The sequence below is a fragment of the Bombus terrestris genome, chromosome 10, assembly GCF_910591885.1.
Source record: "Bombus terrestris chromosome 10, iyBomTerr1.2, whole genome shotgun sequence".
Taxonomy (NCBI): Eukaryota; Metazoa; Arthropoda; class Insecta; order Hymenoptera; family Apidae; genus Bombus; species Bombus terrestris.
Genome location: NC_063278.1, coordinates 4,026,825 through 4,049,567, shown reverse-complemented (window position 1 = coordinate 4,049,567; position 22,743 = coordinate 4,026,825). Strand labels below are relative to the sequence as shown.

The 22,743-nt window shown below is 26.7% G+C and overlaps 6 protein-coding genes across 11 annotated transcripts; 3 read left to right on the top strand and 3 right to left on the bottom strand.

The window, feature by feature from the left end:
• Positions 1-270: 270 nt before the first annotated feature.
• Positions 271-2,499, bottom strand: LOC100642221 (pseudouridine-5'-phosphatase). Its single transcript, XM_003398356.4, has 4 exons — positions 2,145-2,499; positions 1,295-1,513; positions 875-1,107; positions 271-800 (listed from the first exon to the last, which is right to left on the bottom strand). The coding sequence occupies exons 1-4, from the start codon at positions 2,206-2,208 to the stop codon at positions 621-623; spliced, it is 696 nt and encodes a 231-aa protein (XP_003398404.1). The 5' UTR covers positions 2,209-2,499; the 3' UTR covers positions 271-620.
• A 1,067-nt stretch (positions 2,500-3,566) lies between these two features.
• On the top strand, positions 3,567-6,337 carry LOC100652249 (protein disulfide-isomerase A6 homolog). The gene is made up of 6 exons (XM_012312741.3): positions 3,567-3,746; positions 3,993-4,186; positions 4,269-4,493; positions 4,589-4,795; positions 4,893-5,218; positions 5,306-6,337. The coding sequence occupies exons 1-6, from the start codon at positions 3,731-3,733 to the stop codon at positions 5,622-5,624; spliced, it is 1,287 nt and encodes a 428-aa protein (XP_012168131.1). The 5' UTR covers positions 3,567-3,730; the 3' UTR covers positions 5,625-6,337.
• A 381-nt stretch (positions 6,338-6,718) lies between these two features.
• Positions 6,719-12,160, top strand: LOC100652131 (gamma-tubulin complex component 5). 3 transcript variants are annotated; one of them, XM_048409582.1, is made up of 16 exons: positions 6,719-6,959; positions 7,037-7,156; positions 7,255-7,683; positions 7,786-8,045; positions 8,122-8,293; positions 8,389-8,599; positions 8,678-8,978; positions 9,040-9,236; positions 9,310-9,616; positions 9,690-9,909; positions 9,974-10,262; positions 10,454-10,531; positions 10,634-10,716; positions 10,795-10,954; positions 11,635-11,821; positions 11,965-12,160. In XM_048409582.1, the coding sequence occupies exons 2-16, from the start codon at positions 7,085-7,087 to the stop codon at positions 12,143-12,145; spliced, it is 3,147 nt and encodes a 1,048-aa protein (XP_048265539.1). In that variant the 5' UTR covers positions 6,719-6,959; positions 7,037-7,084; the 3' UTR covers positions 12,146-12,160. The 3 variants fall into 3 exon arrangements, with proteins under 3 accessions (XP_048265539.1, XP_048265538.1, XP_003398402.1); XM_048409581.1 differs by having other exon boundaries at positions 6,722-6,959; positions 10,331-10,531; XM_003398354.4 differs by lacking the exons at positions 11,635-11,821; positions 11,965-12,160 and adding an exon at positions 11,160-11,568 and having other exon boundaries at positions 6,734-6,959; positions 10,331-10,531.
• Positions 12,161-12,344: 184 nt separating this feature from the next.
• Positions 12,345-15,721, bottom strand: LOC100642342 (ras-related GTP-binding protein D). Of its 2 annotated transcripts, none has more exons than XM_048409583.1 (7): positions 15,642-15,721; positions 14,066-14,214; positions 13,562-13,968; positions 13,355-13,491; positions 13,121-13,263; positions 12,892-13,040; positions 12,345-12,793 (listed from the first exon to the last, which is right to left on the bottom strand). In XM_048409583.1, exons 2-7 carry the CDS (start codon positions 14,119-14,121, stop codon positions 12,570-12,572), a joined length of 1,116 nt encoding a protein of 371 aa, XP_048265540.1. In that variant the 5' UTR covers positions 14,122-14,214; positions 15,642-15,721; the 3' UTR covers positions 12,345-12,569. The 2 variants fall into 2 exon arrangements, with proteins under 2 accessions (XP_048265540.1, XP_003398405.1); XM_003398357.3 differs by lacking the exon at positions 15,642-15,721 and adding an exon at positions 14,648-15,163.
• LOC100646953 lies at positions 15,266-21,132 on the top strand. 2 transcript variants are annotated; one of them, XM_012312744.3, is made up of 4 exons: positions 15,267-17,312; positions 17,400-17,498; positions 17,577-17,739; positions 17,814-21,132. In XM_012312744.3, the coding sequence occupies exons 1-4, from the start codon at positions 15,442-15,444 to the stop codon at positions 19,719-19,721; spliced, it is 4,041 nt and encodes a 1,346-aa protein (XP_012168134.1). In that variant the 5' UTR covers positions 15,267-15,441; the 3' UTR covers positions 19,722-21,132. The 2 variants fall into 2 exon arrangements, with proteins under 2 accessions (XP_048265537.1, XP_012168134.1); XM_048409580.1 differs by having other exon boundaries at positions 15,266-17,498.
• Positions 21,011-22,367, bottom strand: LOC100642462 (cyclin-dependent kinase 2-interacting protein). 2 transcript variants are annotated; one of them, XM_048409587.1, is made up of 5 exons: positions 22,180-22,367; positions 21,937-22,069; positions 21,619-21,842; positions 21,431-21,539; positions 21,011-21,345 (listed from the first exon to the last, which is right to left on the bottom strand). In XM_048409587.1, the coding sequence occupies exons 2-5, from the start codon at positions 22,001-22,003 to the stop codon at positions 21,149-21,151; spliced, it is 597 nt and encodes a 198-aa protein (XP_048265544.1). In that variant the 5' UTR covers positions 22,004-22,069; positions 22,180-22,367; the 3' UTR covers positions 21,011-21,148. The 2 variants fall into 2 exon arrangements, with proteins under 2 accessions (XP_048265544.1, XP_020720741.1); XM_020865082.2 differs by having other exon boundaries at positions 21,937-22,367.
• Positions 22,368-22,743: the final 376 nt, after the last annotated feature.

The following is a 22,743-nucleotide window of genomic DNA, read 5'->3' as shown; positions in this document are numbered from 1 at the left end:
GCAAAATAATTTCCAGCATTCATTATTTTTCATTATTTTTTGCTTGCTATTTATATGCAATTATTGTTGAAAGTTTATGATATATATGCTCTAGCTAGTACTTTATATTATTAATGCCTTATCCTAAAATCACTACAATTGTTACACAATATACAATTTGAAACAATTTTAAATAATAATTTTTGTATATAAAAATGTATATTTAACAATAACTTGTTTTCGTGCATTTACATTAAAAATACATTATGAAGCTAAATTAACAACATAATATTTTTAACGAATATATAATTTATTATTTTGTTTTCTTTTACACATATTTATTAATATTACAGTATCAGTATATCTATTAGAACGTTAATCTATTAACTTTTTTCTTTTTTAATCCCTATTACTATCATAAAACATAAATATCTATGTTACAATGGATTGAAATAATATTGTTTGTAAGCATATGTCTGTAAGGAGGAAGATTATAGTTATATTTTCAAAAAATCATAAGGAAAATTAATTTGTTTCTTTCCTATATGACATTAAAAACAATACAAATTTTATGGAGTGTGTTTGTAAGTATTTGTTTGCCACTGTATATTCAAATTATATACAGGAATACATTTCAGACATTATACACTATATGGTGGTAAACCAAATAATTCAGGTTGAAATTTTTCAAGACTGTTTAGTATCAATGTTGGATTTTTAATATAATTTTTTGGTAACATTGGATCTGGAACCATAACAACTTGCATTCCAGCAGTAAGTGCAGCCTTTACACCATTTGGAGCATCCTCAAACACAAGACACTAAAAGTATAACATTCAATTTACTAATAATTATAAAATAAATCTAAAATGTAAAAAATACAAATCCTAACAACCTTTGAGGGGTCAGGATTATCAGAAAAACGTTTTGCAGCAATCAAAAAAATATCAGGTGCTGGTTTACCATTAGTAACTTCAGAATCAGAACCACCAAGAACCTTGTGGCTAAATAAATCAAATATATGTTTCCATCTTTGAGTTTTTAATTCAAAATTTTCTTTATTAGAACTTGTAGCTAATGCTATTGGAATATTATTTTGTTTCAGATGTTTCAATAATCGTTCAGCACCTGCTTTCAAATAATATATGCTGTACTATGTGTTATACTATGCTATTGCTATATATATTTATTCATTTAGCTTTGCAAAAATCAATCTTATTTTTAATACTGATTATGCATTTTTTGCACTTCTGAATGAAAATTATAAATTTCTTAAAATTTTAGATTCTTATTTTTTAAAACCCTTATATATTACCTGGCATCATGTTTGCAGATGGAAATAATTCCTGATATAGTTTGACTACCTCATTTTCAAACTCTTCTGCTGTTATTGGTAAAGATAACATTTCAACAACAGCTTGTGCAACATCCTTCGTTTTAAAACCCATAGTTTTTGCTTTATGTTCCCATGTGAATTCCTTTCCATAGCGATTTGTAATATGATTAAAGGCTTTGGTGTAAATTAGTTCTGTATCTATTAAGATTTTGATACAAGATTACTTATATAAATTGATGTACAATATGTAAGATTTATTTAACTTACTGATTTAAACTATGATTCATAATTGAAATGTTAATTTGTAGAAACTGTGTTGAAAAGTAGTTTCTCAATACTATGATAAATGAAATACTATGATAAATGAAAAATTGTTCAACAGAAATGTTTGTACATGTCCGCAAGTATGTATGTACGAAATTCTAACACAGCTTCTTAAAAATTAGAAGTAAAGCACATACAAACTCACGCTATGAGTGCTATTTAAACCCTTTCTTTGACAGTAAAATCCGCTCATACAGATGCATGGTGTATTTTAATTTATATCCCTCATATTTCTTAATAATTGCCATTGTGATTTTATTCATTACTACACGTACATAGACAAAACAAAATTACTATATTCATGAAAACAGATACAATCACTTATCTACAGGTTAATTTTTTGTGTAGAACTCATAAGAGCGCTAACGTCATAAAGTAATAGCGATGTTAAAAATCCATTTCTATTAATTATGTTAAGTACAGTTTTTTTTTAAATTGAGTTTCTATAATTAATTCTTTATAGGAATATTATGTAACTTCATAAAAGACAGTACAAATCACTTACTGAGCAATAACCCATCCATATCAAAAATACAATGTGTAACATCTTTATACTGATTTTGCGACATTTTTCAATGATTTTTTAAAAATTCTTCTAATTAATAGCACCTTGTATAATTGAATTATTAAAATTTCAAACTGATATATTAATTCATTTTTTTAAAGAATATTTTATGTACGGAACTTTTACCCTTCACTGATAGTGATAAGATAACAATTAATGCCACTACGGCATACTAGATTATGGCGCCAATTATGTAATATACCATGAAAATAGATGAAGTATTTAATTGGCTTTTATATTTATTTTCATAGATGCATGCATACACATATATTCATACGTAGTAGTGTAAGATGTAATAAAATCCTCTAGAATCTAAAATTAAACTTAAAGTTGAAACATACACAGAATGGTCTAGCTAAATGGGATCATCTAAATATCTGCCTTATTCATTGTAATATGAAAAAACTTCTCAGAACAAAGTTACTGTATTTCAAGGGCTGCGTACAATGATGAAAATGATCTTTTTCATGGTTATTTCATTGCGAAATTTCAAAGTCATTATCACCATTTTAGATACAATCATATATTTATTTTTCGATATTTTTATAAAGCACGACAAATTAAATTCATCGACCTTAACAACTATATCGTTTCTATTACTTAATCTTGCGCTATTTGCGTTTGAATTATACGTATATTAATATTTATGTTCAATCGACAAACGACAAAATTAAAAAGTCCAAATTTTTCGGTTCCTAGGAAGAATTTTTTAATTTTCGAAGGCTTAAAAGAAATTTTAGAACGTAAGGAATTAATTAAGATTAGTTTTATCAGAGAGAAAACTTTCTATCTGATTCTATCTAGATACTCCTCTGAATTTCTTAGTTATAAGCATAATTAAAAAATCGTCCATTTGGCGGGTCATGAAACACTATAACCAATTCTAATAGTCGAAAAGTGAAATTAATCCCTTTATGATGAAATTAAAAGATTAAATTTCTCGACCTATAAGGCAAATTCTTGAACTATTCAAGACTTAAATTAGGATTTTAATTGTCAGAAATCTTATACAATTTTAAATAGAACTACCAAAGAATTGTTAATATATGAAAATCAATCAAATGTAGTGAATGTAACTGATTCAACCTACGCACCTATGCATTATACATGTTTGCCTAGACAGCCGCCTACATGTATTTGTAATTTGTACATTATTTTAGTTTCGAATAAAATTTGTAACAATGTTTTATTTCTATAACATAATATGACATAGAATATTATTTTCATTTACGAAATGAAGCAACAATCCAATTTTGGTCACTCCAACTGAAACGAATGATTTCGGAATAACAATCTTTCTAAAACTATTTCCTTTGTAGCAAGTGCTTGTTGATTACAAGCAACCAATCAGAACGATCCACGAAAAGTTGTATCTGGTTATAAAGAGTGGGGAAACAGAGAGACGGATTGAATTTTACAAGAAAAAATTGTGTTCGTTTCAATCTTTTATGTGAAAGATTTCTTCGCTGAATGACTTTTTCAAAATAATTGCAAACACGTTAGTTCACGTTAGTTCGTTAGGCAAAATGCAAGACTTTTTAGGTGAGTTTTACAAACCAATGTATATTGTAGATTTCACGATTATTATTATTAAATCTTACCGGTAGGTGTATCTTACCATTACAATATAGTGTATAATTACCGTTATAGTGTATTTTCATTCACTGAATATTTTTTTCTGAACATTCACTGAACATTTTTTGAAGCTCTAATTTTATGAATATTTTAACGCTTATTTCTATATTATTTACGTGTAATTCAATATCGTTTTATATTTGCTTTGTTTAGGTATTTTGCTGCTAATTACTGGAGCACATTGTTTATACTCCTCCAATTCAGATGTTATTGAACTAAAACCAAATAATTTTGATAGTTTGGTATTAAATAGCGATAATGTATGGATTGTAGAATTTTTTGCACCATGGTGTGGACATTGTCAACAATTAACACCTGAATATGACAAAGCTGCAACTGCTTTAAAAGTAATTTTTATGTTTTATACTTAACATATTATTTATTTTATACCTTATTCTTATCAGAGGCTTTTAATATAAAATTCCACAGGGTATTGTAAAAGTCGGTGCAGTAAATGCAGATGAACATAAATCCCTTGGATCAAGATATGGAATTCAAGGTTTTCCAACAATCAAAATCTTTGGTACAGATAATAAACCAGAAGATTATAATGGACCAAGAACTGCGACAGGAATTGTTGATGCTGCTTTAAATGCGGCTAGTCAAAAAGCACGTAGAGCTTTAGGAGGTAAAAGGAGTGGCGGAGATTCTAAGGTAAATATAATGTCAATGTAATGAAATATAAGTACAGTAAAAGGATAAGGAAAAGTAGGTAATTAATAATTGAAAATTTTTTATTATTATTATAGTCCAAAGATTCCAAGGATGTAATTGAATTAACTGACGATAACTTTGATAAGATAGTAATGAATTCGGAAGATATGTGGTTAGTTGAGTTTTATGCACCATGGTGTGGTCATTGTAAAAATTTGGCCCCTATTTGGGCATCTGCAGCAACAGAACTTAAAGGTAAAGTGAAATTGGGAGCCATTGATGCTACTGTAAATAGAGTTAAAGTAAGTAATTATTTTTTAATTAACTGTTATTTATAAGTATATGATTTATTTGTATTTTTAAGTTAATATAAATATAATCAAATCGTAATGTTGCCAGGCTAGCCAATATGAAATAAAAGGATATCCTACTATCAAATATTTTGCACCTGGGAAGAAATCTTCCGATTCTGTGCAAGAATATGATGGTGGTCGCACAAGTAGTGATATAGTAAATTGGTCACTAGAAAAAGTAGCAGAAAATGTTCCAGCACCAGAAGTAGTTCAAATTACAAATGAAAAGACTTTAAGAGAAGTCTGTGAGGACAAACCATTATGTGTTGTATCCGTTTTACCGCATATTTTAGATTGTCAATCAGATTGTAGAAATGGATATTTAAAAGTTTTAAATGACCTCGGAGAAAAATATAAACAAAAAATGTGGGGGTAAGTTTTACTTACTGCTTACTAATCTTAAATTATCTTAAAATATCTTAAATTATATAATGCGCATATATAAATATGTTTTAACAGCTGGCTTTGGGCTGAAGCTGGTGCTCAACCTCATATTGAAGAAGCATTAGAAATTGGAGGATTCGGATATCCAGCACTAGCAGCTGTAAATGTAAAGAAAATGAAATACTCTTTATTAAAGGGTAGTTTTTCGTATGATGGTATAAATGAATTTTTACGAGACTTAAGTTACGGTCGAGGAGGTACAGCTCCTTTAAAAGGAGCTCAGTTACCTACAATTTTTGAAACAAAACCATGGGATGGCAAAGATGCTGAACTTCCACAAGAAGAAGATATCGATCTTAGTGATATAGATCTCGATGAGAAGGACGAACTGTAATTATAGAACTTAGTGTTTCTCAGGAACATATGCACCTTCATATTCGTGTATTAGTAAAACAATTCGATACTTATTTTTATATAACATTATTCTCAGTTGACATAACTACATATTAATGTACATTGATAATATGACATCATTATGAAAGTATCATGAATATCTTTTTCTTTCAACTGAAGTAAATTTCGCAGGTAGTTTAATATATTAAATTATAAGTGCATAATCAACAACTCTTCCATTGAGAACTTTCACAAAATTTAATCTATGCACTTTGACAAAATCATGCTTAATTTATGTGTACATTTTTAAACTGATAGTCAGATAAACATCATAGCAAAGATAAAATATGTACCCAATATGTAAACAAAAACTTTTTTATGGAAATGTTGTGAACTTAAAATAGTTGCTGAAGATACATAATGTTAATATGCATTCCATAAGATGTTTTTGGTTTTCCCTAATATGGGACCAAAATAAATACAGTTAAATGAATTTATATTTACAGAATATATTACGATCCTTATGTTGATTGAGATCTCATTGACTGGGTTATGTCACGTCTTCCATCATGATTACAGAAACATAGTATGAAATATGTTTATATGTATATGTGAATGTAAATCTTTGTCTCATTTATACTTAACTAATTGTAATCCTTTTTTAACTTACGTTTTTATTAAATAAATTATGCTAAAAAATGTATAATAATTGTATATTGTTCATGTATTTTACTCAACTATTTTACAATTTTCATTTAACAACTTTATTATTGAACTTTCCTTCAGAAAAATGCTCAGGCATACTAAACGCGTTCTATACCGCGTTTTTTGCGTAATTGTGCATTTTATTACATACTTGTTTTACTTTATTTGAAATGAAAATCCAGCCATGTACTGAAAACAGTGAACGTGGTACAAAAATTAAATAATAAAGAATAATTCAGTATGTTAATTTCTTTTTTTGAATAAAAGAGTTGAAATACTGTGTTGAAAGCTTATTTTTAAATTATTTTCATAGTGCTAATAAGATAATGAATTTTTATAGAGGAAATAATTTCATATTTTTGTTGCATTCATTTAATTTATGTTATGAATACTTACGGATAAGAATTTCGGTATCTATTTAAAAATGGAGTCTAATATTTGGGAAGTGTCATGCGCATATTATTTAATCGGGATATATTTTGCTTTAGAAGAAATTAAAAATTGATATTGTTTTAGTGAAATGAGTATTTTTATATAATTGTTATGGAATTAAAATTATATATAAATGAAATTTCAAGATTACATAATCTTTTTGTTTATGTACGAAATTAAGTATAGAGCACTTTAAAGGGTTAGATTTTTAATTATTTTCTTTTCAAAATAACTGTTCATCTTTATTTTATTTTTACCTTTATATTTTATTCTTAGCACAAAATTATTCTTTTGCCTCAATTTTCTACTTTTCTTTAAACAAGAATGGGTACAAAAATATTAAATGACATTCACAATGACATGAAGCAGTTAATAACAGCAATTACATCTTTTGAGGTAAAAAAAGATACATATTTAAAAATATGTATATAAATTAGAATTATAGACATAAACTTTAATAAATATATGTGTATTATTTTTTATATTATGCCTAGGAAAATGAAGAAGGATTTCGAATTTGTGAACGATTCTGTATGACAAATATTAAACATCATCGATATCTATCTGTCAATAGTAACAGTACAAAAGAAGCTATTAAAGCTCTAATTACAAAATTTTCGATCCATGGAAAATATGATGTAGCAAAAAAGTTTGAGGAACTTGTAGATGCATTTCTGTCAAGTTTTAATTTTGAACAGCATCCACAGTATGATCTGCAGTGGTATCTATTAACATTGCTATTGGAATTAGCTAAAGAAACCTGTAAATCTGATTTGGAATCTTTGGCATTAACACGCGGAGAATATACTTTCAATGTAACAGGTGAAGATGAAAATGAGGTTGCAGAAGAAATTGATTGGGCTGAATATTTAAAAGAAGGCCAAGAAAACTTTTTCAATGATTACAAAAGTGACACAGACAGTGTAAGTAATGTTATAGTTACCTTTACATGTAATATTTGATTAATCAATAAAAAATACTTATAAAATATGTTTGAATTCATGGAAATGTTTAATTTTTAATAGGAATGGTCTAATGATACAGAAGATAATGTGGATATAGGTTCAAATTTTGAAGTACCAATAGACATCTCAGATTCAAATAAAGCAATATGCATACCATCTGTTGAAAAAGAATTAAATAACTTATCTTTAGCTCTAAATGAAGAACTTAAATCTAAAAATTGGTTATTATCAAATGTTCAAAACACCTGGTGGAATGAGTTAGACTGGAGAAAATATCCAGTTAAAAGCAGATTTTCTGATGCTCATCTTTGTGAAATTTGGTGATTATTCTTATGAAAATTATATTTTTCATATTTTATACAAAATATTTCCAATATATTAATATTAAATATATAGGCATAAAGCAAATGGCAGAGATCTTTATACACTTGGAACTCTTAGCGAATATCTAGTATGCAGAGAATTGTTATGGATGTTCTATGCTCCAATGCAAATGGTAGTGTTTCAACAAAATGAAGAAACAGGGTTTTTTATTCGTCCTGATATATCAATACCTAGTTTAACTACTGTGAGTATATAATAAACAATTTGCATTAATATATATTTAATATATATATATATGAGTTTTAATTATTTAAGAGTATTAGTAGTAATGTATTTCAGGCTGCATTTAATAGTATTCTTTTACCATTTTGTAAGTATTTTTCGATGATACATGATTTAGAACAATTTGGAATTAGATTGTATTCTATGGAAGATGATTTTTGTAAAAAGCCACCTTTAACATATGAAACTTACAATGCAATTCTGAGACAACATTTGATGAAATTTAGGAAGAAAATAATTGCTATAGAAAAATCTCTTATGAAACAAGGTAAAAGCTTTTTTATATTTAATAGATTTATAAATATTTTTGTTATATTTACTATTTTGTATTTATATTGGATTTTAGATGGCAATTTAACGTTTCTGTCTTTATCATCAATCCTTAAAAAAAATTTATATAATATACAAATTTTACATGAAGTTCATAAAAGGTCAGTATTAAATTGGAAACTTCATCCAAACTGGAAGTGTGCATCTAAATTACTATCATCTTTGTATTTTGAAATACAAAACTCACACAATATAGAAAGAACAAATATTTGTACTAGTTTATATTTATCTAGCCTTACTGTTTATTTAAATATAATTGATACATGGTTAAGTGATGGACGTTTTGAAGATTGGAGGGAAGAATTTATAATTGCAAGGTAAAACTATTTGAATATATGGTAAAATGATTACAAATGATAAGTTATTTATTCATATTAGGTTATCAAGCAATGCAGTTTCAGAAAGTAGCATACAGTATGAAACATTGTTTTTGAGACCTTTGGATAGTATATGTTTAAGAGATCCAATCATGCAATTCTTGATAAGGAAGATACAACATATAGGACAAAGTATTGAATTGTTAGTATCTCTAGATCGAATTACAGATATATGGAGAATTAATGTTGGAGGAAATGGTAATTGGTATAATTTTAATTATCTATCTTTCCTACTATTATAACTTTACTTTTAATTTTATATATCCTTCAGAATTGAAGAGATCTTTGGTGGATGAATTTTATGGCAAATTAGAAGTAGAAATTTCTAAATATAGTACAGATGAACAAAAAGAAGAAAAGAAAGTATCTTCATCTCAGAAAAAAGAAGTTACTAAGAATGAGTATGATGAGGATATGGAAAAAAACATTATAAAACAATTATCTGAATTTAATAATCCATTTTTATTAAAAGCTTTAGAAGAATATCTCCCTTCTGAATTGTTAAAAAAAAGTAATACTGATGATGCTGAGGTTTCCAAGATTCAAAATATCAAAATGGAAACTAATATTTTCAAAAGGTAATTCTATTATCTACTTCAAATGAATTTTCTTGCATAAGTATTTTTTAAAGTATAAAGTATAATATTTTAGGCTTGAAAGAGAATCAAATTATATATTACCATTCAGAAAAATATTAGAAAATATTCTAGCAGAAATTTTGATTTCACGATATAATGGTGCCAGCAAATTAGTCAAAAATATTATGTGTGAGGAATATAAATTGGAATCACATTTAACATTAATGAGATCTGTCTATATGATGGAAGCAGGTCATATTATGAACAAATTTTACCAAAGATTGTTTCATGAGGTAAAGTGTATAACATTAGTAATTCTTCAAATTATTAAATTTCCATTATATTTATTTTGTTTAGATTGAAACTAATCAAATGTGGAATAATTCATATTTTCTATCATGTATACTTGAAGAAGTCCTTTCTCAATGGTGGGCAGATTTAAGTTCACGTTGGTCTATTACAGTTTCTAGCACTCATACAAATCAAGTATTAATGGCTGTTGATAATATAACATTGCATTATACAATTGGCTGGCCTATAAATATTGTATTAAATGAGAAAACCTTCATCAAATATAATGAAATATTTAGATTTCAGTTAAAATTAAAATGGGCTTTATGGACATTAAATAATTTAAGATTTAGCGGTAAGAAAACATATTACAAGAATTTTTTGCTTTTAATAAAATATTATAAACAAAGATAGTTTTTATAGACTTAGAAGGTTCGAAATCAATGTGTAAAAGGAATAAATTAGAACAGTTTCATATAAGGCGTATTGAAAGCCTACGATTCTGCTTGTTACATGCAATTACTTCAGTACATACTTATTTATCAGGTCAAGTATTACAAAATTTAAGTCTTATGTTAGAAAAATCTTTAACACAAGCTGAGAGTTTGGACACAATTATATCAGGTATAATTATATTAATGAAATAATAAGTATAATAAAATTGTAATACACATACGCAGTTATATAGGATTAATATATATATAATTCTTTTTTTTTTAATTACAGTTCATAATGAATATTTAAAAAAAGTTTATGAACATTGTTTATTAACTTCAGAGTATGAAGATTTAATGGCAACAATAAATAATGTATGTATACATATTAAACTTTGTTATTTAATACAATGTAGTTCGTACAATTACATAATATATACAAATTTATTTCAGTTAATTGAAATGTGTAATCATATCCGAGTTCGATGGAATTATAAAAAATTAACATTTGCCAGTGAAGAATTAGATGTGTTAGAAAGCAGCTATAATAAATATCACATGTACCTTGCTTTAGCCCTACATAATGCAGTTCAGAATAAGGATGCAAATTATTGTAAGTCTGAAATTCTATTAATAACATTATATAATTCATTTCAAACTGATATTCTCAAAATTGATACAATTGTTTTAATATCGAAAGATAGAATATGAAGTTTTAATAGTTACTACTAATAACTCTAAAAGATATATTAGCATAGTAATTAGTTAATTTAGATAATCATTTAATGTTTTCTTTTTTTAAATTGCTTTGTTCACAGTGACTGGCTTAAGCTCTGCATTTAATTGCAGTATGTCATATACCCAACAGTAAAATATTTTCAAATTTTTTATATCCAATAATAATTCTATAGAAAATAACATTATAACAAATTGCATTATTACAAATCTTCTTTTTAATCTAAATTTTGCGCTAAATCTTTGATTAACAAAAATACTATCAATATATTGCTCTTACTAATACTTTGTAAGTAATTGTGTTATAATTCTTTTTAATAAGAAATATATGTATACTTCGAAAATCTTAAATATTTCAAAATATGTATTACAATTTATGGAATTTTATTGAAATATTTATGAAAATTGCAATATCATATGTTCTGTTACATAATTTGTACATTAAAAGTATATCAATTTATACTGTAGAATAAAAGATCTATTTTAAGTTTTTTTATTTGCTTCATAAATTTGTTCCTTCTATTCTAAAACCCTAGCCAATGCCTAAATTCCTTTCAGATGAATTAATGTTACAATATCAAATTAATACAAAAGATATTTATATAAAGAACAATGTTACTATGTGTCCATTTAGTAATCTGAGTCGCAGTTTGCTAATTGAAATAGCTTATCAATATTTACCACCATCAGGTTTGCCGATACCAATTCCAAAGATTATACACAAAGTAGACTGGTATAATAGCAGGTAAGAAATTTGATATTTGAAGAAATATTATTTGTTACATTTGTATATAAAGAAAAAGCTTGTCTTTAAATGCCATCAAGTTACGATGAAGCGTTTAGAAATATTATTAAAAATGTTATGATTTTAAAACTTGTATTTTTCAGTGTAAATTCTGAAAATTCTTTACCAAATCATATTATTCTAAATGAATACGAACAAACATTTTCATATATACGTTGGTATCAATTAGAAGAAAGTATTGTTACAGTCAATTTATCTCCATATACCTTACATCGTGAAATGGAAGATTTTATTAATGGCAATAAATTAGAAAAAAATTATTGATTAATAATAATAGATTATTATGATAAAAATAAATTATAATCAAGGTTGCTTAAGTATAAACTATAAAAAATATATTGATAAATATAAGATTTTAAATAGATGTTTATTAAGAATTAATACTTCTATGTCATTTCATAATAAGCAATTAAAAAGTAATGTAAGTTTTTATAATAATAATTAGTTAATAAAAATATATGAATTACTATTTAATAGATGATAATAATTTATTTTAATACACAATTATATATACATTTATGTAACTTCCTGAATTTAATACCATTAAAAAAATTGATAAGAAATAATAAAATAAATACATCTTTCACATTAAGTAAATATTTATAAAATTAAGTTATGAATAACATGATTGAGATATATTATTGCCAGTATGTAAAATAAAAGTGAAAAATTCTCTCTGCTCAAACATTTAAAGAAAAATTCTGCTCTGCCCAAAGCTTTGTGCCATTACAACAGTACCATTTTGTCCCATTGTTCCACTTTGCGATACTGTAGGTGCATTTGTAGTTTCATTCAAATTAATAGGTGGTGTTGAATGATTGTTAATATTTGTAGTAGTTAAAGCTTTATTACGTAATTCAAAGACCTGTTGTATAGCTTTACGAAAGCAAAGAAAGTTATAATCAATTACACCTACAAATTGAAAAGAGAGGATTTTAAATATAATATGCGCAATAATTACTAATTAGTATTATCTATTTCTTAGTAAATTTACTAAAGCATTATTTTACCTTGTCTGTCAAAATTGTCTTCGCGCAAAATACAGACTAAAGCCAAGAATTTATTAACTTCACGCAAATATAAAATTGTTCCATTATTTAACTTGATTAAACTAGAACTTTGATTATCAAATGCTGCAGCCTCTAAATCCTCCCTCAAACTAAAGGAAATATGTGATGTAATTATTTCTATTATGTAGACAGATAAAAGCTTTTATGTAGAAATTTTTGTAAAACATACCCATATATGCAAGAGACATCAATAACAACATCAATCATATCACAACAAAGTTCATAACTTTGCATGTCTACAGGAGAACTATCAGTTGCGATATAAATTTTAGATACTACATCAAATAAAAATGCTTTTTCAATTGCAGAATTCTGAAAAACAAATTACAATTTATTTTGTACAACTATGTGACAAAAATTTATATATTCATATATATATTTATATATTCATATTTTTTCTTACTGATATGAGTATATTAAGTAAATTTTCTAAAGTTGGTAATTGTGGTATCAATTTTTGTACAACTTTACTAAATGCTTCAAATATACTATGATCATATATGGATGTTAAATGGAAACTCAGATGTATTTGGTCACATCCTGAAATGTATACATAATTATTTCTAAGTGCTGTTAATAAAAAAGTTTCGTAATTATTTGTGTTATTTACCAGAATCTGCAAGATCATCATTTGCTCTAGTGTGTATATCTCTTTGTGTTTCCATTTTACAGTCATCAGATAAACCATCAACTTTATGTATAAACACTTCAAATTTTATTGCTTGATTAACCTTGTATGCTTTTGTAACTGTCAAATGAAGTTTATTAAGCGCTTCCATATAATCATCTTGAGCATCGATAACAAAAACTAGTGCTCCACAACCACCAAATATCATATCGCTATCAAAAGTAGGATCAAAGAAGTCAATTTGTCCTGGAAAGTCCCAAATTTGAAATTGAACAAAACTAGAGTTGCTTATATCATCTTTAATAATTTTATTTGTGCTTTCCAAAAACAATGTTTCATTTGGTGACATTTTATGAAAAACTACTTTTTGTATCGATGACTTTCCACTCCTAAAATTAATATTAATTTCATATAATAATCAATAAAAATATTATTAATAACATGATTAATAATATTAAAATAAAAATATGTTAAACACTCGGATACCTGCGAAGACCCATTAATAATATTCTAGGTTTTTGTTCTCCTGCTAAAGGATCCATAGATCCTTCTGTTTCCCCATCAAATGGAGCATATCCAAAATCTTTAGGAAAAGATCCTACATCATAACCAGCTTGATACTGATCATCATCATCCTACGATAACAATGTTATTATTAATACGTAAATATTATCTTAGTATTAATATGTACATATTATCATAAATGATACGTATTTGAAGCTATTTAAAAAATGGTTTATTATAAACTACTATTTTCTATTTTACTCTATTTTACATATATATGTAAAAAACATTTAATTACTTAAAATACATTAGATTTCCAAATATTTTAATAAAGATAAAATTTAAGAATAAAATAAAAGACAAAATCTGATGATTTGAAATAAGAGTGTTTATTTAAGTATTGGGATACTTGTCACAAATATTTAATTATTTCACAATTAACAATATCATTATTAAGTGAGTACCAATATATGTATAAAATACAGTATTAAATTCTTCCGAATAATTTATTTACAAATGATATAAATTATCAACATAGCAAATTGTATCATTGGTGACACTTACCATATTCGTACTTTGTATCTTTTATTTATTTGATATTCCTTTTATGTTAGAATAGACTTTGGATTCACAAAATTTACAATATTATCGCGCAACTACACATTTATGATACTATGTATGCATTAATTGTAATTTAATATCAATACAAATTGTATACATATATACAATTATATGAAACTGTAATAAATCATACACAACAGTTTGATGCAATATCAATGCAAGTTGGACTAAAATATGACCAAATAGACACAAAAAAATAAATATTCATTTTCAATTACATATTTAAACCTCGAAACAAAGAATTGTGCATAAAGTTCATACAACACACTCGAATAACATTCATAGATACTTTAACATGCTATTTCTTTTAACTCTAACACAATTTTATTTCCGTGCTAAATATATTTTTATAACAGTGCATACAAAAATGTATTACAATAAGATTTACAATTTCAAAATATACAGAACAAAGTATTTTGTGTAGCTGTGTAACTATCGTACAATATCAATATCGAATAAACGATGCAATGAAAATAGACATAAATACGAATTACCAACTATGCAACTATACATTACTGATACTGTCGCCATTTTCTTTGCTACATCTGTGACAAACTTCATATACCTAATATGTTTCTGTTTGTGCGAAAAACGTGTACAGCGAAATGGAATAAATGTAAATTATAAGGAGAATTTCCAAAGAAAGAATCACGTAAAATATTATTTTTCAACATGAAAGTAATTGCTACTATTGCATAATTATCTTTTATAAGGTAAGGAGTTAAAAAATTTTGGATATGGCAGAAATTTCGAATTCTACTGTGTTTACAAACGATGCATCTTCTACTGGTGCTTCCGATCTTCTTCAACAAGCGTTCCAACAAGTTGTTGATGATGACGATAATGATAACGAGTTTGTCGCGTTTTTACAAAACGACGACAATGATTCTCAAACTATACACTTAACGCCAGAACAGGCGGCAGCCCTAGGACTAACCTTTGAGGTAAACTCGAATGAAGAGGTTATATATCAACAGGAACAAGATAACGCCACTTCGAACATACCAGAGAATGTTTCTGCAAAAGATAACATTAATGTACAGGACCAAAATTCATTATCTTCTCAGGAATCTATAACAATCGATCAGTTAAATTATCAACCTGAGGAAGTACAAAAGTCCAATGATACTGAATTGATTAAAACAGAGTGCATTGATTTCCAAGAATGGCATATGCAAAAAGTTTCCCACACGGAACAACTTCAAGATCAAATAGTTGAGAACAATATATCATTAGAAGAAATAAGTTTAAATAGTCAAAATCATGAAGCTCAACAGATAATTGAACATCAGAATAATATAATTCAACAAAGTTCGGGTACACAGGCGATAGTTCTAGAGCAGCCTAAAGTACATGGAATAAAAGCAGATGTTACACATGTAAAAAATATTCATGAAAACAATTTGCAATATACTATTGAAGAAAATATAGCACAAAATCAACTTAATACAATACCCAATACCCAAGCGCAAATCTTGCAGAAGCTACCTGTGATTCTACCATCTTCCCAATTTATCATAAAACCTGCACAAACTATATTGAAACCAGCTAAGAACATTAGATTACTTCAGAGTTCAAACAAATTAAGTAACACAACTGTTAATTCCATTAATGCAGTACATTCACTTAATACTAATTCAAACGCTAATTCTGTATTACTTTCAAAAGCTACAATATTAAACAATTTGTCATCACAGATAATAAAAGCTACACCTATAACAGCTCAATTGTTGAATACTAGTGGTATATCTGCACAATTATTAAACACTCAGCTGTTAACTAGTGCTTGTGAAATACAGAACCAATCTATTGGTACATCACATATTTCAAATACCACTGTAAACACCACATCTGGAGCAACACAAAATATTGTTAGTTCACAAATACGTTTGTCTCCAATCGTAAAAACATCACAATCTTTACAAAGGGGAAATGTTCAACAACTTTTAACTCCAGTGCTAAAAAGTGCATCGACTGTGCTTCCAAAAACTAATAATATTCTTAATAATACCAGCGTGACTACAGCTATTCCAGCACAATTTTTAAAATCAGTTCAAATCCCCCCTCAGTTACTTAAAACAAGAGCTGCAATTGGTAAGAAAACTACAGGAATAATTGGAACATCAAAAACTACACCTAATCCTGATACACCAGTTTTGCTTCGGACAGCATCGATTGTTAAAGCTCAAGATTTAAAAACAGCAACCACAAATTCTGCATCTATTTTAAAATCAACCCAAATTTCTTCAACACCAATATCAATTTTAAAACCTCAAGCAAAAATTGCATTTAACAACACAAGTAAGCAAAATGTTACTATTGCAACTCAAAATGTTGCCAGTATTTCAAACAATTCACAAAATAATTCACAAAAAACACCTATAACACAACAAAGTAGTGCATTTGAATCTGCTAAGTCAGTTCAAAGTGAAGCTACCAAACAAAAACTTAATCTTGTAGTAAATGGCACAAATCTTAAAGTTAATAAGAAAGCTAAAGGTATTGTTAAATCTACAACAATAGTAAATGAATCTACAGATACATCTAAGCCATTAGGTTCTAGTGAAAACCCTATACAAATAGTTCAGCAAGGACAAACATTTCATAGGTATACAAATAATATTAGAATAATAATACATACAATGCAATATATTTATCAAGTTCTTGCATTTAATAACAATAATATTTATTCTAGTATACAACGCTTAACACCAACACAATTAAAACAAATTGCTCATGTTCTGCAACAACGTAGTCAAGAAGCAGCTACATCAAATGAAAGAGTAGTATATAGGTAAATGAAGTTATTTAGTTATGAAGTTATTTAGATATTACGAAATTTTATATTTAAATTAACGAAATGTATGTATAGAGTTGTATTTCCTGAAGAACTGGATTTACAAATTAGAAATCCAGGAAATATATTAAAGAATCGTGGTGGAAAAAGAGGTAGACCAAAAAAAAGTGCTATCAGACCTTCCTTACTTCCATCTAAACCACCACCAATTCCTGATGAAGAACAGGAAGAATTGAAGGTTTGTTTTACTTAATTTGCTGTATTTTGAAATTGTTTTATGATTCCAACATATTAAATATAATATTTCTTTAGGATGAAAGAAAGAAAGTTGTAGCTAGAACACGATCTGGCAGACTTTCTCGACCTCCTAGACATATGGTACGGGATTATAAACATTTGCATCATTCAGATTTTCTACAACCTGACTTAGATGATTCAGATGGTGGTTATAGCGATTATAACACCAATAATGATAAACTTGAGGAAGAAGAATCACCTAAAGAATTATTAACAGGGCTAGAAGTACCAAAAAGAAAAATATCAGATCATTTTAGGTGTCCTACATGTAATAAAATATATTTAGGGCGTACTCGTATGGCGAGACATTTTGAGATGCATCCTGACCATGGAAGTCCCGAACAACTACCTCCACCAACGCCTGAACCTGAATTAAAACAAAATGGGGGCCAAGATCCTTTAAAACGAAAAGGAAAAAAGCGAGGTCCTTGGGCTTATGTTACACCAGAGGCTAAGTCTGAAAGACGTCAAATAAAGTTACGAGAAGCAATTTCTGTATGTGAAGATCTTGAAATAATAAAAATAGCTGCAAAACCGGTACTTAACGCACAGTCATTATTTGATTTATTAGTACTAAAGTCCGAAAATAATGTAAGGAACTTTTTGGGCGAATTAAAACAATTAATGGATAAAATACGAGAAAAAACTAAAACAATGTTGACTATTATAAATAATGATGAAGAAACAAACAAAGATTTGATTGATATCAGTGAAGAATCACTTTGTGATGCCTTAGGTCTCAACCCAGGTTTATATAAAATTAATAATGAAGCTCTAAAAAAGGTTGATACTTCTATTTGTACTACCTATGAAAATGAAGAGCCACCCCTTAAACGTCAGAAAACAGATAATTCTGAAGATGCTAAAGAAAATATGGAAGAACGAATGTCTAGCGGATTTTCTGAAAGTTCAGATCTCAGTGTCTCAGACTTTTTAAGTGAAAGAAGAGGTGACTCTGTGACAAATCCTACTTGTCCAGAGGTGCTATCAGCTTTAACATTAATGCGAAGAAATCCTAGTCCTGTGAATAATGCAGAAAGTAACAAATCTAGCAATGTATCGAAACTGTTAATATCAAATCCAGAGATTCAGAATAAAATTTCAGATAATCCTGGATTCCAAAAAGTGGATATCACTTCGCCAAAAATTTCAAGTTATCAAAAAACGGATTCTCATAAAGAGAATTTTACTAAATTAGGGAACAATTTAGGATCGTCAAACTTTTGTAACATTGAAGATAATTATGACCAATCTAAAATAGAACATATGGAGCAGGCTTTCATAAAATTAGAACCAACAGAACAGGGCTTTGTCAAATTAGAAAATGGATCTATGGAAACTTATGTAAAACAAGATGCTCAGAACTTTGAGAAAATACAAAATGGTTTGAATACCATGGAGAATGGATCTCAGAGCTTTATTAAAGGATTCCAAAAACTAGTTTCTAAAATAATTCCTATGTCTGTACCGGACACAAATTGTGTTAAAACACAATCTGCATCATTAGACACAAACTCTTGCAAAATAATGCCTGCTACTTCCAGTTGTAAGATTTCAGATAACCTACCTATACTTCAAGATACAGTACCAATAATTTCTAGTAATTGTGATACTAGTATATTTGAAAGTTCAGAAAATTTAGATATATCAAAAATAACTCAATACGATCACATAGCACATTTAGATATTCTAAATACAAGTGGAGTAATAGATAAAAACTTACTAATTGATGAAAAATTAGTAGAACAACTGCATCTAGTAGATCAGTCAAATTTAGTTGATGAGCTTGTATCTGAACGATTAAAAAATATTATGCCAGATAATATTTTAGAAAACAATTTGATATCAAATAATTCAAATTTAGATACTGATCTCGATTTTGAAGCATTAAGTGAAGAATTTAATAGAAATACCAGAAGTTGATTCTTGAATGATTACATGCAAGATGTTCCTAAACAAATTGAAGTAATATGTATAGTGTATAATAATATCAAACATATAATTGAAATGTATATGTATGATTACACAATTGTGTAGATATTTTTTATAGAATTTCTGACAGTATCACACAATCAATATATTATAACTTCCATATTTGAATGAAGAGTATCAATAATAAAATAATATAATATCTTGTATTCTAATATGTGTATGTAAATAAGACTGTTTCTGTTATATTTATTGTGTATAATGTATATTTCACATGGAAAAAGATAGTGTCATGTTGTATTGACAATGTTAAAAAATGCATTGATGTTATACAAAGAAATTTTACTTTGTTGTATTGTCTTCTACAAATTTTTACTACAACATATAGATACATTTTATTTTTAGTAAACGGTCTTTATAATCATACACATAGTGCAAGTAATACTTTAAGTTTAAGTTTACTTTCTTGAAAGAAGATAAGAAATTAAAATTACCAGGGTTATATATTAAACAACGCGAAAAAAATATAAAAATTTTTTGTACATATAATTTCTCATAGTCGTTGGTTGTATAGTCTGACAGACGTATATTGTAATTTCTTTTTAGTTATAACATTATTATAAACATAAAACAAAAATGTTTATGCACAAATTATTTTACGATTTAATTTTAACTTTCTATATCTATTATTAAATATTTAATAGGATAATACCTGTATTGATAAACTGATGAGTAAAATAAAAATCGTATTTATATTATATCAATAATTTCATTGTAACGACAAAAAAAATATTACAGATTATAAGTAGTAATGAATTAATGTGAATTATTTACAACTTTTGTATGAAATACTAAATCATTGAAAATACTTTAAACATCAAAAAAATAATTCCATCCACATTGTTATAGCATTTATGTACAGTGAAAATTATTAATTTTCTATTTATCTGTAAATAATGTATTATACATATATAAGAAGTTATTGATATAATTAAAAATTAATGGCACTAATACTAATCAGAATATAATTAATCATAAAATTGCATAAATGCATTAATTTTGCAGGTTTAATTCCTTGTATCTATTCTAAAATCTGCATTTTCAAGCAAATTTCTAGTATATTTATATTTATCTATATCCATATTAATTCTTTGTGATCTCAGGTACCAATTGTAAACAGAATTTCATAATACACTTTAGATTTGGACTATATATTTCAATTTGATATATTTCATATATTATGTTTTGTGAAATTATACAAATGGTATTTGGAAAGCCACAAATAAATGATCATTCTGTTAATCTTTGTTTTATTTCAATAGTTGTAATTTATGATATAATACAAAAAATAATTATTGTAAACATTGAATTGTTTTTGAAATAGAAAAATACTTACCAAAATTTATATCATCAATAATTAATTACCTATGTCCACTCTCTATTAACATTGATTCTAAGACTGCTGTTAGATTTTCTGGCAATAATGGTTGATGCACCCAACTAGCAAGGAACAACATTTTCCAAGATTCTGTATAATAATGCGCTGTATCTTCCAAAATTGCACGTTTCACTTTTGCTTCATTAGAATATATACTAAATATTGATTCTGCAACTTGTCCTAAAATTAATCATAATCTTATAAGATAGATTAATTATAAAAATATACTGATTTTTATAGATAAAATATAATTGTGTATTTTTACCAAATTTTGAACTAGGCCATGTTGTAAATAACTTGTCCTTGCTAGTTTCTAAAGAAGCTGTTATTTTCATCTGTTGTTCAATCTGAGCAAAATTTTTTACAATGTCGTCCTAGAAAGTAATATTATAATACAAATATCTTTATGACAATAATATTAAATAAAAAATAATCATGTAGAAAGCGCATTACCAATCCATCACAAATAATTTCCAATTTATCACATTGTTCTTGCAAAATTTCAGAATAAGATTCATCTTGTTTCGCTTGAGTTATGTTATTTAGTAATGTTACTCCTTCTAAATGAAGTGTATTCCAAATTTGTATATTTTTATGAATATCTGCAATTAAATCTCGTATATGGCGAGCAGAACCTGTTAAATTTCTTCCTTGTGTTGATTTTGTATGCGTAAATTCTGTAATATATATTTAATAAAATATGTTTTGTACTCTATGTGCATTATATACATTGCTTAAAAATTAATGTATTAAAAATATTGAACTGCTTACTATTAACTGGGGAGAATTGTCCTTTACTCATTATTTGTATATGACACTCTTTCTTGGTACAGTTCATTACAATTGAACTTTTATGCAAATATACATTAATACAATAAGTTGAAAAATGATAAATACTTAATAACTATATATTTAAATGAAAAATATATTTATATGTATTTATATGTAATTAAAATTATAATATAATAATAAATTTGTTCATTCATTGATTAATTTAAAATACGTAATTCTTACAGGTATAAAATTTCATGCAACAGCAGAGAATGTCTGCATTGTTTGTACTTATTTACATATGTAAGTATATGTGATCATTTCTCAAATTGTATGAATACTCATCAAATGTAAAACATAAAAATCACACACTCTTTATTGGCAAAACTTAATGTGTAAGAATTTCAAACATTATCTCATTGGTTATTATTATAAAATAGAATATTTTAAAAGGGAAATATCCAATGGCAATAACGTTTCCGTTGAATTCCTAACGGACCATTTACAAAAAACATAAGTATGTGATAAGTAAAAATTAAAGCTTTTTAATAACGTTTTAGATATAATACAAGCTTATTAATTTTATGAAATATTACATAAACTCATTAATCATATTTGTCCCTAAATCTGTTACAAAAATTATAAATAATTCGTCTTGAATTTAAAAAATGTAAAACCAAAGGATACAGATGGCGCGCGCGATATAACATACGCTCAATTATGCGGTAAAATCAAATTTAAAACAGTTTGTATAATCTTTTATCAATACAAAAATACCTTTATATCGCAATGTTATTATTGTTTGTG

Coding starts and splice junctions, on each gene's coding strand:
- LOC100642462 (XM_020865082.2), bottom strand. CDS start 22,003: ATGAACTGTACCAAGAAAGAGTGTCATATACAAATAATGAGTAAAGGA. Junction 21,843..21,936: donor ACAATTCTCCCCAGTTAATA/GTAAGCAGTTCA, acceptor TATATATTACAG/AATTTACGCATACAAAATCA. Junction 21,346..21,430: donor ATGGCCTAGTTCAAAATTTG/GTAAAAATACAC, acceptor GATTAATTTTAG/GACAAGTTGCAGAATCAATA.
- LOC100652131 (XM_048409581.1), top strand. CDS start 7,085: ATGGGTACAAAAATATTAAATGACATTCACAATGACATGAAGCAGTTA. Junction 9,910..9,973: donor ACCAAAGATTGTTTCATGAG/GTAAAGTGTATA, acceptor TATTTTGTTTAG/ATTGAAACTAATCAAATGTG. Junction 11,822..11,964: donor GTAGACTGGTATAATAGCAG/GTAAGAAATTTG, acceptor TGTATTTTTCAG/TGTAAATTCTGAAAATTCTT.
- LOC100642221 (XM_003398356.4), bottom strand. CDS start 2,208: ATGTCGCAAAATCAGTATAAAGATGTTACACATTGTATTTTTGATATG. Junction 1,514..2,144: donor TATGGATGGGTTATTGCTCA/GTAAGTGATTTG, acceptor AAATCTTAATAG/ATACAGAACTAATTTACACC. Junction 1,108..1,294: donor ATCTGCAAACATGATGCCAG/GTAATATATAAG, acceptor ATTTGAAAGCAG/GTGCTGAACGATTATTGAAA.
- LOC100642342 (XM_003398357.3), bottom strand. Junction 13,969..14,065: donor TTATTAATGGGTCTTCGCAG/GTATCCGAGTGT, acceptor TATTAATTTTAG/GAGTGGAAAGTCATCGATAC. Junction 13,492..13,561: donor TGATGATCTTGCAGATTCTG/GTAAATAACACA, acceptor TATACATTTCAG/GATGTGACCAAATACATCTG.
- LOC100652249 (XM_012312741.3), top strand. Junction 4,494..4,588: donor GGAGTGGCGGAGATTCTAAG/GTAAATATAATG, acceptor TTATTATTATAG/TCCAAAGATTCCAAGGATGT. Junction 5,219..5,305: donor TATAAACAAAAAATGTGGGG/GTAAGTTTTACT, acceptor ATGTTTTAACAG/CTGGCTTTGGGCTGAAGCTG.
- LOC100646953 (XM_048409580.1), top strand. CDS start 15,442: ATGGCAGAAATTTCGAATTCTACTGTGTTTACAAACGATGCATCTTCT. Junction 17,499..17,576: donor AATGAAAGAGTAGTATATAG/GTAAATGAAGTT, acceptor ATGTATGTATAG/AGTTGTATTTCCTGAAGAAC. Junction 17,740..17,813: donor AAGAACAGGAAGAATTGAAG/GTTTGTTTTACT, acceptor ATATTTCTTTAG/GATGAAAGAAAGAAAGTTGT.